Raw genomic sequence first — 19,566 nt, forward strand, 5'->3', positions numbered from 1 at the left:
TGATTGAACGCGCTAATCTCTGGAACTACTGGTCCGATTTGAAAAATTCTTTCAGTGTTAGGTAGCCCATTTATCGAGGAAGGCTATAGGCTATATATTATCCACGTATTTCTACGGGAACAGGAATAACGCGGGTGAAACCGCGCGGCATCAGTTAGTAAAATAAATAAATCAACCGCAGTCAAGCCTCACTAACCAATAAATAAAAAAGGTATTTGCGTATGGAAATTTTACACGTGTTTCTGCACGCGCGTGTTAGCTTTACACGCTTTTGCGATTTAACTTTTATAAAAAAAAATAAAAAACAATCGTTAGTAAGTGGAAACACAAACAATAAACAAGTTTTTTTGGTATTTTCTACGAAAGGATTTTTGGAACAACATTGTCGGATTTGAGTTTTGGCCGCACGTGGCTTTGTTACATTTTCATGAAAAATATCAAAAGAAATTCGTTATATATATTTTTTGTACATTTGTAACAAAACACGTGTTATTTGTCAAAACTGCGCTTTTCTGGCCGTAGGTACGTACTTATATCAATGAGAAGGGTTTTATTTATTTATTTACAGTTTAACTGTACCCGAGAAGACATTACAGTTGCCCAATTCATCTTCCCAGGCTATAAATACACATTATAATTTTACATAATTATTTTGGTTGCCTGGAAGAGATTGCTTTAACGATATGGCCACCTTTTTACCTGGTATTCGTAGTACTATTATTTACTAGCTGACGCCGCGTGGTTCCCGTTCCCTTAGGAATATGGGGAAAATATATAGCCTATAGTCTTCCTCGATAAATGGGCTATTTAACACTTAAAGAATTTTTCAAATCGGACCAGTAGTTCTGCAGATTAGCGCGTTGAAGCAAAAAAACAAACACAATCTTCAGCTTAATAATATTAGTATAGATTTGTCACTAGCGGACGCTCGCGACTTCGTCCGCATAAAACCTTACCCCTACCCTAAGTATCCTATGTTCGTCTCCTGGTTCTAAGCTCCCTATCCTCTAATTTTCAACCAAATCGGTCCAGCCGTTCTTGAGTTATAAATAACTGTAACTAACATGACTTTATTTTATATGTATAGATTTTAAAACGTTTCGACCGAAATAAATATTTCATGAAACTTTTCATGTTGAATACTCGTATGTTTGAAGAATTCACGTTTTTAAATACACTTTTAAAATGACTTCAGAGCGACTATAATTGTATATGCTTTACATAATATTAAACGGTGCTATGCTTTACATAATATAAAATATATTTTCTGCTATACAGAAAGTAAGAGTGTGTTTTTAAAGTAAAAATGTTATAATGCAACGTATACGAGCATGTATAATGTTTATATTTGCACTGATTCTCGTACATATTGAATTTTTTTCGTCATCAACCCATATTCGGCTCACTGCTGAGTTCGAGTCTCCTCTCACAATAAGAGGGGTTAGGCCATTAGTCCACCACGCTGGCCCAATGCGGATTGGCAGACTTAACACACGCAGATAATTAAGATAATTCTCTGGTATGCAGGTTTCCTCACGATGTTTTCCTTCACCGTTTGAGACACGTGATATTTAATTTCTTAAAATGCACACAACTGAAAAGTCGGAGGTGCATGCCCCGGACCGGATTCGAACCCACACCCTCCGGAATCGGAGGCAGAGGTCATATCCACTGGGCTATCACTTATCTTGAATTGTTTTTAACGATATATTATTTTTTAATATGTACCTTTATTTGAAGGATCGATTATGGCTCACCTGATGCTAAATGAGAAACTATCTTAATAAATGCGAAAGGTCATTCATCACGAAATGTCAAAAACCACTTAACGTACAAAGATAAAATTTGGCAGGGAGGTAGTTTATAGATAGTAGAGATCCGATAAGAACGGATTTTGCGAGAGGACCTGATTAAGGAGGTCTAAGGGCGGACGAAGACGAGGGCGTCCGCTAGTCAGATATAAACAGAGTGTTATTTTCATCATTACGAAAAGATGCCTAATCTTTTCGTAATGATGAAAATAATTTCAAACACGTAAGTCATTCGATGGTTCTCAAAATTTAAATTTTAACTTGTTTTAAAAAATCATCTTTCATTACAACGGATTTACAATTTCACAATGCAAACAAGGAAATTGGTTGAAACCAAGAAAATTAAATTAACATTTTCATTTCAATATGGGACTTTCTCGGAATACAGATGGAAATCAAATTTTCATAAATGATTCTTATCTTTTGGGTGTCGGTAAATGAAAATTTTCTTTTTTTTTCAGATTGTCTTCAGCACCGCCGTAATCATCTTTAGTGGATGTAAATGTTCCGGAGTTGTAGTGAAGTATTTCAAAGTGAAGATTTGCTAAAGCCACGTATTCATTTGTATGTATATAATTGTTACATAGAGTCAAACTTTTGAACACATCAATTAGTTAATCGATGTTTTAACAGTCTACTACAGGTCCAGACCTTTCTACTAAAAGAGATTTTTGCACGCGTAGTACCTCCAACTACCCAAACTGCTACTATTTATAGTACGATTATTATTATTTTTTTTTTGGTTTTATGGCTTCCTGCAAGGTCCAGTCAGTAAAATCACAATTACTGTCACTGAAATGTCTTTTTACTGTCACTGAAATGTCATTTTACTAGTAAAATAACATTTCAGTGACAATTGCACTTGTCGTTTTACTGACTGGAATACATCATCCGTCTATAAGAAATTGAAGTAAAAGCTATTCAATATTTTATAGCCTTTCAATCAGATCTGGCGGATCAGCTGCCTATTCACTAATTTAGTTTACTAACAACCTATTAAAATAAACATCAAATAAACAAAAAAATGTCATTTACCGACTGTATGATATCCACGAAGGATTGTAGGCACCAGATGATATTTATTACATCATACATACATGTATATGTCAACTGACATACGTCAAAGTAAGTGATAGAAATTACTTTTTCAAAAAACTATAAGCACTAATATTCCATTAGCCAAGTCGAAAGCTTATGCTACGTACTTGTACGTCAAAAGAAAATTTGATGTATAATATTTGGAATTTCCGCCTACCCCTCAAAGTTGTGATATGGAAACATAGTACCTTTATAACTAAATCAAATACATCACGTTTGTTGATAAATGTCGTAATAAATATGGAACACTGTTTGTTGTGAAACATTTAGCGAGGGTATCTTTCCGTCTAAATCAAACAAGTCGTGCAACATTTACTTCTGAATTGGGTCCAGGGGAAAAGATAAATATGTACTCGTAGTAGCATTAAAAATTAATTATTTTGCTCATGAACTCCTCGCGGTTTCACCCGCGTAGTTTCGGTGAAAATGTAGCTTTCCACAGTTGAAAAACAATAGGGATGATGACAGTTTTTAAATTGTATATAAATTAAGAGTATACTAATAGTAAAGCAATTTTGTAAAAGGAACAGGGTATCTGCGATCGTTACTTTCGGAGCTACAGGGATTTAAAGGGTCAGATTTGCGGCGCTGCCGCGGATCCCTGAAAAACGCCCCATACAAAATGGCTCGAAAAAATGACGTCATAAGCAATGTAATGATCGTTAGATTTGTATGCGCGTTCAAACAAAATTACTAATATCTTTGTTATTTGTGCGTTTATCTTTATAGTTCATATATTAAAAAATGTCACATTTAATGTAAGGAAGGTAAAACTGTATAAATTTTCATCTAATTACGATAAAAAAAATTTAGTAGTTTTTGAAATTTTATAATCTCATTTATTTTGCAAATATCCAGACAATCTTTGCTTTTTATGTATAAATTAGTTAACATTGACCCTATTTACCCGAATGTATCATAAAAATCAATATATTCAAACCTAGTCATCATCCCCATTCAAATCAGTTATTTTAACAAACAAACTTATATTCGCATTTTTGAAATTATTTACCAGTATTTAATACGTATTTTATTTACCATATTCAATTTTATTTATTTTTATCATATATTTCCATTTTTTTTTTATATGTATTGCAATCGAATTACTTATTATTTTACGTATAGTGGTAGACACATTTTCCCATTTTTGCATAAAAATGTACACAAATGAATACGGGGCTTTATGATTACATCATGGTACAACGTTTTTATGTAACAGTGCACGCGTGAACAATGTACTTAGCGATTGCAGTGAAGTGAGAAGTTTGTATATACTTACATAAAGTGAAATGAAGTGAGAAAGCTGTGTAGGATGCATAAAGTGCAGCTAGATGGTTGTTTAGGATAAGTAAAGTGAAGTGAGATGGTTGTTTAGGATACTTAAAGTGAAGCGAAATGATGATGTCTTCGTACACCGATACCTTCAACAACACCGTGGTGAACCAGTATGGGGAGGAGTTTCCCCTGCTGATGCCGCGGTGGGGATACGTGGTGTCAGCGTTTGTGCTGTTCATCATTGGATTCTTCGGCTTCTTCCTAAACCTCATGGTCATTTTGCTCATGTTCAAGGATCGACAGGTTGGTGCAAATAATTTTTTTATCTTTTAAACCGTGTTGTGTGCATTTTAAGAAATTAAATATCACGTGTCTCAAACGGTGAAGGAAAACATCGTGAGGAAACCTGAACGTGTGTGAAGTCTGCCAATCCGCATTGGGCCAGTGTGGTGGACTATTGGTCTAACCCCTCTCATCCTGAGAATCACTGGGCTGGCTGACATTTGCTATCGACAGATCACGTGATCAAGATCTGTCATTCCCATACTTTTTTCTAGTTTTCGAAGCGTTAGCGATCGTAGAAAGAGAATCGACGTGCCACATGGCTAGGAGGGGCCGTATTACAGGCCGTTAAAATAGGCTGATAACAAATAACGATGGGTAAGAAAATATAGGCTACTCAGGTATAAATACGTCCTTGAAGATCGAGACATCAAGTAGGCCAAGACTTCGACACAGCCATTATTGTTGAAAGCTTGTATTGTGCCGATGTTGAGTATCATAATAATTGCCCACTCGAACGATTCGATACGCAGATGGAAATAGGCACTTATTAAAAATACTCGTATTAAAACAACTTCGATTTCTGTTATTGAGCATAAGGGCGGGAACACACGATGCGTTGCGGCGCCGCATCGCAAAGATTTCACCGTATCAGGCAAAATTTATTTCAAGTAGGCTCAGTTTACAAACACTTATGACACGTCAGTTGACTATTTGTAAAGATTCTACCACCGGTTCGGAAGGCAGGTTCTGCTGAGAAGATACCGGCAAGAAACCCAACAGTTGCTCTTTTGAAAAAGTCATACAGTATTATAATTTACAATTGATAACAATTAAATTACAATTTATTATAGTTTTATTTCCTGTGTGGAGGTGGAAGCTGATCCAATGGCCTCCAAGCACCTTTATCGTTAAGGAACTCATCAATAGTGTAGTAACCTCGACTAAGTGAATGTTTTTTAACACATTGCTTAAAGTTGTGCATTGGCAAGTCTGTTAGTAATTGGCATAAAAAACTGAGCGGTGCCGCTCTGACGTCGCAACGCATTCACCCCTCTGCTCCTCGTCTCGATGGTTGCAAGTACGGTGCGGCGCCGCAACGTTGTTATGTCGCAGCAGCAGCGTTGGACAGTCTGTTAGTAACTCTAGTCAAAAGTCTGTTAGTAATTTTCATATAAAACTGAGCGGTGCCGCTCTGATGTCGCAACGCATTCACCCGTGTCGGAACAATGTAGCTCCGTATCGTGTGCACCTGCTCTTAGAGTTTTTAATACGGCATCGTAATGTATTATAGAAATAGCGGACGCCCCGCGGTTTCACCCGCGTAGTTACCGTTCCCGTGGAAATACGGGGATAAAATATATCTTTTAACACTTGTGGCGTGTAAAATGGCGTGGATTTCTATTGGTAAAAGAATTTTCAAAAATGGTTCAGTAGATCTAGAGATTATTCTTACAATACCACAAACGGCCTCCGTGGCGCAGTGGCAGTGTTGATGGACTTTTTGGCTTAACCCCTCTCATTCTGAGAGGAGACTTGAGCTCAGGGGTAAGCCGAATATGGGTTGAAGCATAGGCATAGCACGTATGAACGAAAAAAAGTTCATTAAATTCACATTATAGGTAATAGATTTCTACTTAACTCTACTGTTTGATCTATCAAAACAAAAGAAAATGAAAATTGTCATAGAGAGTAGATATCAGAGTGCCTAGTGGGAGTTTTCAATGTCTTCATACTGTGACGATCGCGTAAACGTAAACACCAATTTCTAAGGAATTGAAACAGCGCCATCTAGTGGCACAATTGTTTCAATTCCTCAGAAATTCGCGTTTACGTTTACGCGATCGTCACAGTATGAAAACATTGAAAACACCCACTAGGCACTCTGAGCTATTCCATGTGTCGCTCAAAATAATTTGCATTTTGAAAAAAAAAAACCTAGCCACGAACTATTTCAAAGGTACATAACCTCAAAGCGTAATTAGCGCTCGACAAAGCTCGCATCGCTGCTTTCGCTTTGTGCAATACATCCGCTTGCAGCCATCTCTGTATGAAGCAATATACGACAGAGAGATACAGAGATATTGTGAGATATAGGTACAATAGATAATAGATTTCTTACTTTATTGCAAGCTTTTATATAAAGTATCTGGATGGCTGAGCAGTGCTCAGCGTTTGTTTGTTGTGTTTGTTATGGTTCCGTACATCAAAAAGAAATAAAACCGGAAAAGTGCGTGTCAGGCCACGCGTAGTGTAGGGTTCCGTTTATTCAGGTAGCACTTAAATCCCTTATGTAATGGCACATGCGATGCGATGCGATGCGATGGGACATCTACACCATGGGATAGACGATAAAAAATTCATCCTCACTTTGCATTTAGGGAAGGAACCCTACTTCTTTTTTTATTTTATTTTTTTATTACTTTGTAGGCTTATTTTATATACATATATACCTATGCCAAATTTCAGCTTTCTAGTTTTAACAGACACTGAGTTATCGTACTGACAACTTTATCTTTTAAATTAACAACGGAATGGGTATGCAATTTTCGATTTCTAATTACGTTTTTTAAGCTGGTCGTCTCTTTAAATAGCAATTGCTACTTAGCTGTTATAGTTTCCCTTGTAATTTTATTATATATCCTACTTCAGTGGTTTTTTTACGTTCGTTTTTATTTTTATTCCTTACAAGTTAGCCCTTGACTACAATCTCACCTGACGGTAAGTTATAATGCAACGTGTCCACAAACAACCGTTTAGATGGTGTAGTATATGTCAACAGCCTAGACTGTCAATAGATGAGTCTATAAATACAAACCTCGGACAAGAGGGGGAGTTAGTTGCACTTTGGTGCTACAGCAGTACGTACCACGAGGTACTAAGTAGATACAGTGTTCAACCAACTGGATGTGATAATCCGAGTGATCAACCGATCACCCAGAGAGGACCTACACATGGAAAGCCTAGATGACCACGTTCGCCGCCTGAGTATCTCAATGTTCGCTCGCGCTGACGGAGCGCGATCCCAGCACCAGCCCGGACATGACCACTTCCTCACTGCTGGCTGATGGGCGCTAGTCGGAGTTTCTCCGACGAGCTCGACCTCGCTGAGCAGTGGGCGAAGAATCATCAGGATTTACTCCCCCCCGTAGCTGTTCCGCAGATCGCCCGCGACATCCACGCGCTCGATCGCAACACGGCGTGGTATCACCGGATCTGACGAACCCGGATTAGACACCACGGACCTAAATAGGCCCCACCCAGCGCCCCACCTGTCGTTGCAGGCGGCGGTGAACTCCACAGAGAGGGGCCAACGACCCGATCACTGTTACTCCGTGACTCGTAAGGGTTACCGAGGAAGACCCGGACCCAGAGAGTGTGTGCAATCTCTACAGATGGGTCTAACAAAAATTTGCTCTTAAAACCTTAATATTTTATAAACTTAATATTATATTTTAGACGGCCGCGTGGCGCAATGGGTAGTGACTGCTTTCTGCATCCACGGTCGTGGGTTCGATTCCCACCGCTGGAAAATATTTCTGTGATGAGCATGGGTGTTTTCCAGTGTCTGTGTGTATTTATACATTATATAAGTATTTATATGTAGTATATAATTGTATATTAATATTATAATATCAACTATCTTAGCACCCATAACACAAGCTACTTTGTATGCTTACTTTGGGGCTAGATAGTGATGTGTATTGTTTAAGTATATTTATTTAAGTATATTTAAGTATATTTTTACAAACGAAAAAGGCACGTGCGCCGTGTGCCTTTATTGCCACGGACTCTACAAATTGCTGTTCCAAAATTAAGCGAAACCATTAAGGGGAAACAAAACTTAGTCGACCATTTATAGATATTTTGTTAAACAAACCTATCTAATTAAGCTCACAATATAGCACGCGGCCGGTACCACGGTACCTGTCACGACCACCCCTTACCTTCCTGCTGGTCACGTGACGTTCCCATTTTCCCGCCATTGAAGCCTTTGAGTCAATTCGGACCAAACGGAAAAATCTTTACGCACGCGTTGCCACTGAATTAATAACCTTACGGGTATTGATTTTAAGTATGAATTCGTAGCAAATAGACTTGATGTTCAAACATGCCCGAGCATAATCCCTCATTCGCACGAGAGTTTTTTAACGGTTAAAAAAACGTTAAAATATAGTAAAGTATGTAGTACTATAGTAGTAGTAGTTAAGCCCTCATTCGCATGAGAGTTTTTAACGCGAGATTAGCGCGTTCAACCAAACAAAAAAACTCTTCAGCTTTTTAGTATTAGTATAGATTAAGATTTAAATCATAATTTTCATTAAAGTAAAGTGAACTTTAAACAGAAGTCATTAGAACCATTTTATTTTGGAGAGAAAAGTGCTAGAGCACACGTGACGATTCATCCATTTAGTCTGAATTGACCCTTTATCGACCTATGTCTATGACCCTTTGAAATAAACCAGTAATTGGCTTAGATTTGACAGGAATATTGCTGGTAATTTGGCTGTCCTCATCTGTAACCCAAATTGACTGTATCTATAACGGATTAAGGAGGTTTATAGGCTCTCACAAGTTTGTATCAAATTCGTTTATTTTTATTGCTATAGACTTGAAATTTTGTAGAGAGTTGGTTTATAGTTGGTAGAGATCCGTTAATAATAAATTGTGCGACAAGGAGGAGGATATAATCAATATGAAACCAATAATAATTCTATTTACATTTTTATGTGTATGCCAGAAAAATTCTAAAGATAATGCGATAAAAATATTTTTAAAATACTACCTCAAAAGGGTTTAAAAGTGTTTTATGACCCGCACCGGATTCGAACTTACGCCCCCCGAATCGAAGGCAGAGATCATATCCACTGGGCTGTCACGTTTCTTAACTAACTTGACATTGAATGAAAGGCCTGTTTTGTTCGCAGCTATGGACCCCGCTGAACATAATCCTCTTCAACCTGGTGTGCTCGGACTTCTCCGTGTCGGTGTTGGGCAACCCGCTCACGCTCATCTCTGCGCTGTTCCACCGCTGGGTGTTTGGCCACACCATGTGCGTGCTCTACGGATTCTTCATGGCCCTACTTGGTAAGCGATATATGCTAGAGGGCCCCCCGAGGTTTCCTTCACATACTTCCCGTTCCCTTTGGCATACGGGAATAAAATATAGCCACATACTTCGAAGAGCCGATGGACGTTGGGGTCCGAAAGTGCTGGAATGGCGACCCCGCACAAGTAAGCGCAGGTGGACTGACGACATCAAGCGAGTCGCAGGGATTCGCTGGATGCAGGTCGCTCAGTATCGTGATGTTTGGAAATCCTTACAAAAGGCGTGTCCTGCAGTGAACGTCTATCGTCTGAGATGATGATGATGATGAAGACATGTCACTAGCGCGTCTAAACAGAGGCGAACAAAGGGAAATAACCATCACCGGCCTAGGCCTACTCTAACCACCCTACTTTTACTTTATCTAAAAAAAATCTTGATAATACTACTTTAATAATGAAATCATTACTTTATTAATTTTTTTAATTTAATATTACTGAACCGCTTTTCATGAAAATTAAATGGGACCAATCTGGAAGTAAACAAAACAAAAAAAGAATTTTCAAAATTAGGTAATAAATGACGAAGGTATGAGGTAACAAACATTAAAAAAGAAAAGTCGGTTGATGAAGACAAATATTTTTATTTGCAATTGCTCGTAATAATTAAGTGATATGCTCGTAATATTAAATGATATGAGCATAGATAAAAATTATTATTATTCATATTCCATTTTGTGTCTCAAACGGTGAAGGAAAACATCATGAGGAACCCAGAATCCCAGAGAAATCTCTTAATTCTCTGCGTGTGTGAAGTCTACCAATCCGTATTAGGCCAGCGTGATGGGCTATTGGCCTAACCCTTCTCATTCTGAAAGGAGAGTCAAGCTCAGCAGTGAGCCGAATATGGGTTGATAAAGATATTCCATTTTGAATTCAAAAGTACCTTAAACTCCAACTAACATAAATCTTCCCCATTGGAGCAGGTCGAGTGTCCGAGATAACAAATGCGAGATAGAATGTACCTCGTACCGCGTACCGAGCAAATAATACCGGAAACACAATAGCGACTATTGTATGCGGACTCATTTTACCTTCTATTATATCCCACAAAATATTAACTCGTATTTGATGACAAAATAGCTCTTGACTGTGATAATAAACGGGTTATTTGGTAGCTCGGTGTCTTTCTAATAAAGAGAACCATCTATGATACCTAATTTTACATTGTAACTTCATTGAGTGATACAAATAATGTTTTCTAATTGACTAAAATTACCCATAAACAGAGAGCAGTGGTAGCCCAGTGGATATGACCTCTGCCTCCGAATCCGGAGGATATGGGTTCGAATCCGGTCCGGGGCATGCACCTCCAACTTTTTTGTATCAAACGGTGAAGGAAAAACATAGTGAGAAAACCTGCATACCAGAAAATTTTCTGAATTCTCTGCGTGTGTGAAGTTTACCAATCTGAATTGGGCCAGCGTGGTGGACTATTGGCTTAACCCCTCTCATTGTGAAAGGAGACTCGAGCTCAGCAGTGAGCCGAATATATGATAAGGATGACTCATAAACACGAGGCAGTGATGCGTAACCGTGACGATTTCTGCCAATAACTCATATGGGCAACTAACTTCATTTCAAAAAATTCCATTCCATAATATATACTAATATTATAAAGCTGAAGTGTTTGTTGGTTTGTTTGTTTTTTTGTTGGTTTGCTTGTTTGTTTGATTGAACGCGGTAATCTCAGGAACTACAGGTCCGATTTTAAATTTTTTTTCAGTGTTGGATAGCCCATTTATCGAGGGAGGCTATAGGCTATATTATCTCCGTATTCTTACGGGAACGGAAACCACGCGGGTGAAACCGCGCGGCGTCAGCTAGTTAAATATAAAACGTAAACTCATTAATTGCAACTAATTAATAATCTAATGGAAAGATTTGGCTACGCCATACTGGTGACTTACATAATCTAATTATTTCTTTTTTGGAGTTTACTCCTTAAGAATCGATTTTTCATATATAGCCCTCGGTATGAAAAAAATATGGCCAGTAAAATTCGATAAACGAATGACAGCGTTACATTTTTTGTGCGCAACCTATTCTGTGCACCTTTCACTTTTTAGGCGTGAGTATTGTAGAGACATAGTAGAGACGTACATAGTGTATGCTGCGGGGCAATACACCTATTTAGACAGTCGATCTGAAAGAGTAAACTCCATTCGTGCGTCGGAGCTGAGACACACTTTTTTTATTAAAATTATTATTATATTCATTAAAACCAAAATTGTAAGTAAAAAGAAGAAGATGTAAAAAGGTCGAAAACGACACTTTGCAATTGCACGTTGTAGAGTCAACATCTCCTGAGGATGCTCCGGTTTCGGGGCGAAACGTACGTAGAGAGTATTTTGTCGGACCTGGGTGACGTTGTCGCATGGGTTCGCCGAATTTTCGCGGATGATAGCAAAATAAATAAATCATTATATAATCATGATGAACTTCCGCAAAGTAACGCCTGCTTCTATCCAATATTCAAAATTGTAAGGTAAAATAAAGGAGTTTTTTTGTATTTTAATTTAATAATCTGATTAAAAATAACAATTCACAAACTGTTATTGTGAAATTTGACGAGGGTTTTTTTTTCAAAGAATTTTTTTATTATAGGCTTATAAGCCTCTAAAAATAGTTCAAAGAAACATGTTGATTCTTTGAACTATTTCAGGACTGGGCTGTAGCTCCAAAGATCTAATAAATTCTGAGAATCTGCGGTAGCCGAACATATCTCAATCTCTGAAGGCTGAAAGCTTGTCAGAAAGGTATCATAGGTACCAGTGGCGAAGGATGGAATTTAGATGAAGAAAAGCCGTCCTAAAGAAAAGGAAATTCATACAGCATGATATAAACTCCGGTTTTTCGTATATACCTAGATACAGTACAAGAATGAATATGCATGGATTTTTAAAGGTAACCCGGTGGGAATCGGCTTGCTTGATCTCTTCGCCGCTGATAGGTACCTGCCTAGTTATAGAGTTGGATTGTGGTGGCTTTAAAGAAGTTTCAAGGGTATTTTCAAGTTCTTACTCGTGATAAAGTATGAAGTTGAAAAAGTAAGCGTCTATTGTCACTTATCATTCACAAATGTGTACACAGCCTTACGGATTGTATTCCATCAGTAAAAAGGAGAAACATTTTTAGACGTAAAAAGAGGCGATTACATTTGTAAATGTTCTAGTTCCGTTAGGTACAAACGATACCATATAGTCAAAGAGGTGGTGGAAATACTAAACTTTATAATTGAACATCGAGTTTGATAGTTGTGAAAACTAATGCATGTACTATATTTATTTCAAAATAATACTCTCGAATATACTTATTATAAAATAAAGTGTGGCTGACTGTCTGTTTGCCATAAACTCGACTATTGTAAAATTTTTCATGCGGCTTTCACCAAAAGATAGTAGAGTGGACGGTTTAATTTAGATAGACATATATAATTTGTCAAGTATTTGTGTAAATCAGCTAAAGTATGACGAAAATAGTTGGAAATGACAGAAAAAGTTAAGCCACCTAGGAGTTTCGAAAACCCTGTCTAATATATTCGATATATATACCAAAACAATGCATATTGAGATATTCCTTTTTATAGGTCTACAAAAAAGTCCGCGGTGTAATAAATAAATATATAAATAAATAAATAAATATCTATATTATATGGACAATACTTTACTTAATCTATCTTGTGGATTATCTTATGGGCGTAGCCGGGTGTCTGCTAGTATTTAACATTCAACGGCATCTAAAATATTTTCAGATCGTTGTATAACTTTTATGTGTATCGTATTTCATGTTAGTAATAAATGTTACAAGTTTTAATAAAGTGCTGCGATTGTTTATTCTAAAGTAGGTATAAATATAATATATTTGTGTCATACTAGAATTTAGCTACTAAAAGTAGAAACAAATCACATGGACAATATGTGAAAATATCACCTATTAAAAAAATCTAATTGGGAGTATCAAACTGAGCTAAAATAAATATACCTAAATATCACATATCACTATCTAGCCCCAAAGTATGCGAACAGCGTAGCCTATGGGTACTAAGATAGCTGATTCTATGATATACATTTTATATACTACATATAAATACTTATATCATATGTAAATACACCCAGCCATTGTATAATTTCATGAGTGTCACAAATGTTGTCGTCAGAATATACATCTTATTTTTAGTAAAGTGTATTTTAGCCTTATAAAACATTTCAAACGTTAAGACCACGGGCTCCTTGACTATTATAAAGGTATTGTTAATTTAAGTGTCCTTTGGGCCTTCCTAGCCTTCTTTCGTCCTTGTATCCTTCTGCAACCTTTCTTTTGATACAAAACTAATATAAATTCACCGGCAACAGACATTTTTACTAAATAAACCAGCTTTCAACGCTACTACAAAATTCTTATAATATTATTTTTTAAAGATTTTACTCTTACCTTTGTAGTCAAATCTCGAAAAAATAATAAACTCTTCAAGTAAATTATGAAGCTTAGGAAACTTTCCTTAAGAAAATCGAAAATATTTGTTTAATTTTCATTACGTAACAAAAAACTGAGCTCGTTTTTATTTTCCTTTTTATAATATACTGCTTAAGAGCCTGAGATACTTCTTATTTTTTGATGGCGGAAAGTTGTCAGTTTATGCTCCTTCCTTAAGTAAGTAAGATAGCAAATTATGGAGCTCGGAATGTGGTGGCTTTAAAAGGTGGGAGAGGCGGGCAGGGCCCAGATTCTGAATAGTCAAATATAAAACGTAATTTTTTGGTATTTTCTACGGAATTTACAATATGAGAGTCGTGATCCGGAGGGTGTGGGTTCGAATCCGGTCCGGGGCATGCACATCCAACTATTCAGTTTCGTACATTTAATGAAATTAAAATATCACGTGCCTCAAACGGTGAAGGAAAACATCGTGAGGAAACCTGTATACCAGAGAATTTTCTTAATTCTCTGCGTGTGTGAAGTCTGCCAATCCGGATTGGGCCAGCGTGGTAGACTATTGCCCTAACCTCGAGTCTCCTCTCACTCTGAGAGGAGACTCGAGCTCTGCAGTGAGCCGCATATGGGTTGATACCGAATGTATTCAATTACCATAGCCTTAGCTTCTTAGCAGCCCTTCGCTAGAGACGCCTAAAGTTTGTACTTAAATGATATTTTTCAAAGTATTGCCTTTTTGGATTGGATTTTTAAGTGACTAGGGAATGTCCCTATTTATCCATATACTTAATATTATAAATGTGACAGTGTGTGTGTCTGTCTGTTTGTTTGTGACGACGTGACGAAGTGACGTGATTTTTTAAATGTAGATAGTTGAAAGGATGAAGAGCGACATAGGCTACTTTTTGTCTGTTTCTAACACTTCTTTAAAATAGGGGGGGGTGGGAGTTTTTAAGGAGCATTCTGCAATTTGGAAAATTGGTCTGCATACCAATATTTCTGACTAAAAAACCGTGCATCATTTATTTTTATTTCCGCCCCCAACCCCTTAGAAGAGGGGGTAAAATTTTATATGGGACTTTTCGCTGTTTTCAAGGTGGGGTAGGGGTAAAGTAGGTTAGGGTAGGGATAGGAAAGAAGTGCACATAAGCTTGACCTGGTCCGCTAGTCATATCATAAAAGAAAATATTTAAAATATCAGCTTTTATACTTGGACTATATTTAGCTACATTTATAAGGCGTAATATAACCGAAACGTGTTCTCCGATGCACTTTATATCTACACTAATATTTTTTTTTTTATTCTTGACAAGTTGGCCCTTGACGGCACCTGATGGTAAGTGATGATGCAGTCTAAGATAGAAGCGGGCTAACTTGTTAGGAGGAGGATGAAAATCCACACTCCTTTCGGTTTATAGCGATTTAGCGTTCCGGTACGAAGTCGTGTAGAAAACACGACTTCGTACCGGAACGCTAAATCGCTTGGCGGTACGTCTTTGCCGGTAGGGTAGTAACTAGGCACGGCCGAAGCCTCCCACCAGCCAGACCTGGACCAATTAAGAAAATCTCAATATGCCCAGCTGGGGATCGAACCCAGGACCTCCGTTTTGTAAATCCACCGCGCATACCACTGCGCCACGGAGGCCGTCAAAAATTATAAAGAGGATTGTGAGGTTGTAGGGGGTAATCTGTGGATCTTCTGAACCGAATTTATAAATTCTTTTACCAATAGAAAACCACGTTATTTGCAAGTGTCATAGATACAGGGAGTGGGTGAAACCGCGGGGCGTCTGAAACACTAGGTACATGCCAATTTTTCTTTTGACAGTTCTCTAAAAAAAATGAAAAAAAAATCTTATACCGACTCTTAAATCTATGATTGTTATATTTTGCTTTTGGATGTAGACGAAAAACGAACAGTCAAAAGAGCGTTTAACAAAACGAAAGAAAAAAGGAACAAAACTGAAAACATCCGTCTTTCATGGAAGTTTTTAAGTGGAAGAATATAAAGAAAGAGCACAATTTACGAAAGTATTTCACCGTCAAAGTCGATCGCGTAATTCCTGTAGGTACTCATTTATGTTGGAAGCTCAATAATTATGCTCGGAAAATCGAACACCATATTATTACGCCTTATATAAAGTAGGTAGGTACCTTTAATAAATCTGTGTCATGATAAAAGGAAAATTGTCGAAGCGTTAGAGCTCTGCCTCATTAAGACGCCATGGCGACGTCGCCAGCGCCGCAGGCCTGGCTACTGGCATCCGAAAGTCGCCAAATTGAGTGGCCATGGCGTCTCGACAGTCAGTTCGTTTATGTGTTTACTATTTCGTCCCAACCTTTAATTTTTAAGTTACGATCAGAATACTCATTAGATGAACTATCCCATATACAAAGACAGTTTTGAATTTCTATTATAAATTTTTCAGTGTCGAACCTCATTATTTACAACATCAACTAGGTACTATATTTCAAGCGAGCGTCCAAAATGGCGGCTGACTGGCGACTGAGTGAGCGAGGTGCAGTTTACCGTGTACATAGTGGTAAGGTCGCCAAGCTGCCAGAAGCCACGTCGTTGCCAAACCGTCGCCAAGTGAGTTAGGTACATACATACATTTCAATATTAACTGCTTGCATACGTAGCCGGCGACGTCGCCATGGCGTATTAATGGGGCAGAGCTGTTACCGTTTGCCGGAATACGTAAATTAACCGAAACCTCGTATAATATTACAAAGCGGTAATCTGGAGCATCTATTATATAGAATGTAATATTCCATTTATATTCCATACATGATCTACAGTATTTAGCACATAACAAAGTACTCGTATAGCACCTGAATCCTTAAGGTCGCAGCTCATTAGAGCCACCCTGGACCCGACCCGCATCGCCTCGTCGCTAAATGCACTTCATAAATCATCAAATGAAAGCCATAAATTTTATAGCACCCTTGATTTAACAATACGAATCACAATAGTATAACCAACTACCTGATGACCAAACTCGATCCAATTTATAACTATATCTAATCGATGATCTACCATTACACCCCAAGGCAATAATAATATAAGCAGGACTGATATGAAACTTTACTAAATAGAGGCACCAAAACGTAAAACTATTAAGCTAGTTTTACATGATAATTTTAGTTTTTAAATATGTTATTGACAATAGGGTAAAGTCAACAAATACGGTCCCCTTTTTGTAAAATACAAATTTTGAGAATAATATGACATGTGAAGGAATAAATAAACCATCAGAGTTACGTTGAAACGTCTCTTTATTATCCTGAACAGTCAAAATCTTCTTGACTCTAATACTTTTTGTACAAAAATAGTTTTAACATAAAAGTAGAAATATAGAGATTTTTTTTTAATTACATTATTACATTAAATTATTAGACGTAATTAGTTACGTCCCCATTGATATACCAATTACGACCCAAAACGCCTGTCGGCCATGATGGACTATATTTCTACTGTTTCATGACGTCACTATATCAAATCACTTACAAATGGAGCGTTTGACAAAAATATTAGTTAACAAAAAGTTTGACGTTTAGTACATCAAGTGTAATAGTGACGTCACAAAATGGACGCGTTTTTGACGTTTGGAAAATTTTAAAAAATACGTCATATTTAAATTAAAATTTTATAAGAAATCCTTAACTTTTATTGGAGTTTACTCCTTATGAATCGATTTTCCATATATTGCCCCCGGTATGAAAAAAATATGGGCAGTAAAATTCGATGCACGAATGACAGCGTTACGTTTTTTGTGCGCAACCTATTCTGCGCACCTTTCACCGTGCGCTGCCACCAAGAGCGTGCCGCACTCATGTGCACGCTGTAGGCGAGCGCGCACGCCGAGTCTGCTGCTCAGAATGCGAGGGGTTAGGCCAATAGTACCACCACACTGGCCCATTGCAGACTGTATGAAGTATTTTTTTTAATTATTTATTAAACAAGGGTACAATCTGTCGGGAATAGCTGACTTCGCCATCAAAGGCGTAGGAAGGACAGCTGTAAAGGAATGTAAATTCTGCGGGACACTTTGAGAAACTTTTTTCATTATACTGTAACTATTTGTCTAGTTTCCAAACTTAGTTCGAGTACACAAAGACTAGGTAACAGTTGTTTCCAGCGCTTAACTTAATGAAGGTTTTTATGCGACTAACATTTATTGGTTGCTAACTCTCGGCCTCATAAAAAGTTACAGAGCAAAAATATGCCTCATAAGAGACGCAGCGGGCGATGGATCTGTGCTCGGAGTATCTCTGAGTGATCGAAATGAGGAGATCCGAAGAAGATATGTTCACGACATAGCTCAACGACTGACAAATTTGAAGTGGGAATGAGCGCGGCACATAGTCTAAAGAGTCGATTGACTTTTTGATCTCAGAGTGCGAGAATTATGCTAATTACGATAGTGACAGTTTTTTTTTTAATTTGTATATAAATGAGGAGTATGCTAATAGTAAAGCAATTTTCTAAAAGTAACAGAATATCTGCGATTGTTACTTTCGGAGCTACATGGATTTAAAGGGACAGATTTGAGGCATTGCCAGGGATCCCAGAAAAACGCCCCATACAAAATAGCACGAATTAATGACGTCGTAGATCATAATGATCGTTAAATTTGTATGGGCGTTCAAACAAAATTATAAATATGTATCTTTATGTTTATAGTTCATGTATTGGAAAGTGATACGTTTAATGTAAGGAAGCTAAAACTGTATAATTTTCATCTAATTATGATAAAAGTCGGTTAAAAGATTTTTAGTAGATTTTGAAATTTTATAATCTTATTTATTTTGCAAACATCCAAACAATCTTTGCTTCTACGTATAAATTAGTTAACATTGACCTTATATACCCGAATGTCTGATTTAAATCAGTACATTCAATATGGGGAAGATGACTAGCACCACCCCATTGTTACAACCAGAAAGTTTAGTCAACCGTTAGTCAACCCCTAACTAGGTGGACCGATTACATAGAGAGGGATTACATTGAGTACTTGGATGCAGACGATTCAAGACCATGGTGTTTGATAGTCCTTACTAGAGGTCTAAGCCCAGCTGTAGACATCCATCTTCATTATCATCATCATCATCATATCAGCTGATGGACGTTCACTGCAGGACATAGGCCTTTTGTAGGGACTTCCAAACATCACGACACTGAGCCACCTGCATCCAGCGATTCCACGAACACTACGCTTACAAGTGCGGGGTCGCTATTCCAGCACTTTGGACCCCAACGTCCATCGGCTCTTCGAACTTTTCCCCCCGCCCATTGCCACTTCAGCTTCACAACTCGTTGAGCTATGTCGGTGATTTTGGTCCGTCTGCGGATCTCCTCATTTCTGATTCGATCACGCAGAGATACTCCTAACATAGATCGTTGCATCGCCCGCTGTGTGACTCTGAGCCTTCTTATGAGGTCCATAGTTAACGACCGAGAGTTTAGCGTCCATCAGGTAATACTAATGATGATGGCTAACTAAAGCCACATTAGGTTTATATATTAGTTAGGTATATGTTTATTGTGCTAGATTAA

The 19,566-nt window shown here is 37.6% G+C and overlaps 1 protein-coding gene across 1 annotated transcript in view; it reads left to right on the forward strand.

The window, feature by feature from the left end:
- The first annotated feature begins 4,297 nt into the window (after window positions 1-4,297).
- LOC112057854 (parapinopsin-like) overlaps window positions 4,298-19,566 on the forward strand; it is a 49,687-nt gene continuing 34,418 nt past the window's right edge. Inside the window, exons 1-2 of the mRNA XM_024098418.2 lie at window positions 4,298-4,487; window positions 9,395-9,554. Coding sequence (XP_023954186.2) covers window positions 4,305-4,487; window positions 9,395-9,554 — 343 coding nt within the window. The 5' untranslated portion in view covers window positions 4,298-4,304. The remainder of the gene's footprint in view (window positions 4,488-9,394; window positions 9,555-19,566) is intronic.

This window comes from Bicyclus anynana, chromosome 16 (genome assembly GCF_947172395.1).
Source record: "Bicyclus anynana chromosome 16, ilBicAnyn1.1, whole genome shotgun sequence".
Classification (NCBI taxonomy): domain Eukaryota; kingdom Metazoa; phylum Arthropoda; class Insecta; order Lepidoptera; family Nymphalidae; genus Bicyclus; species Bicyclus anynana.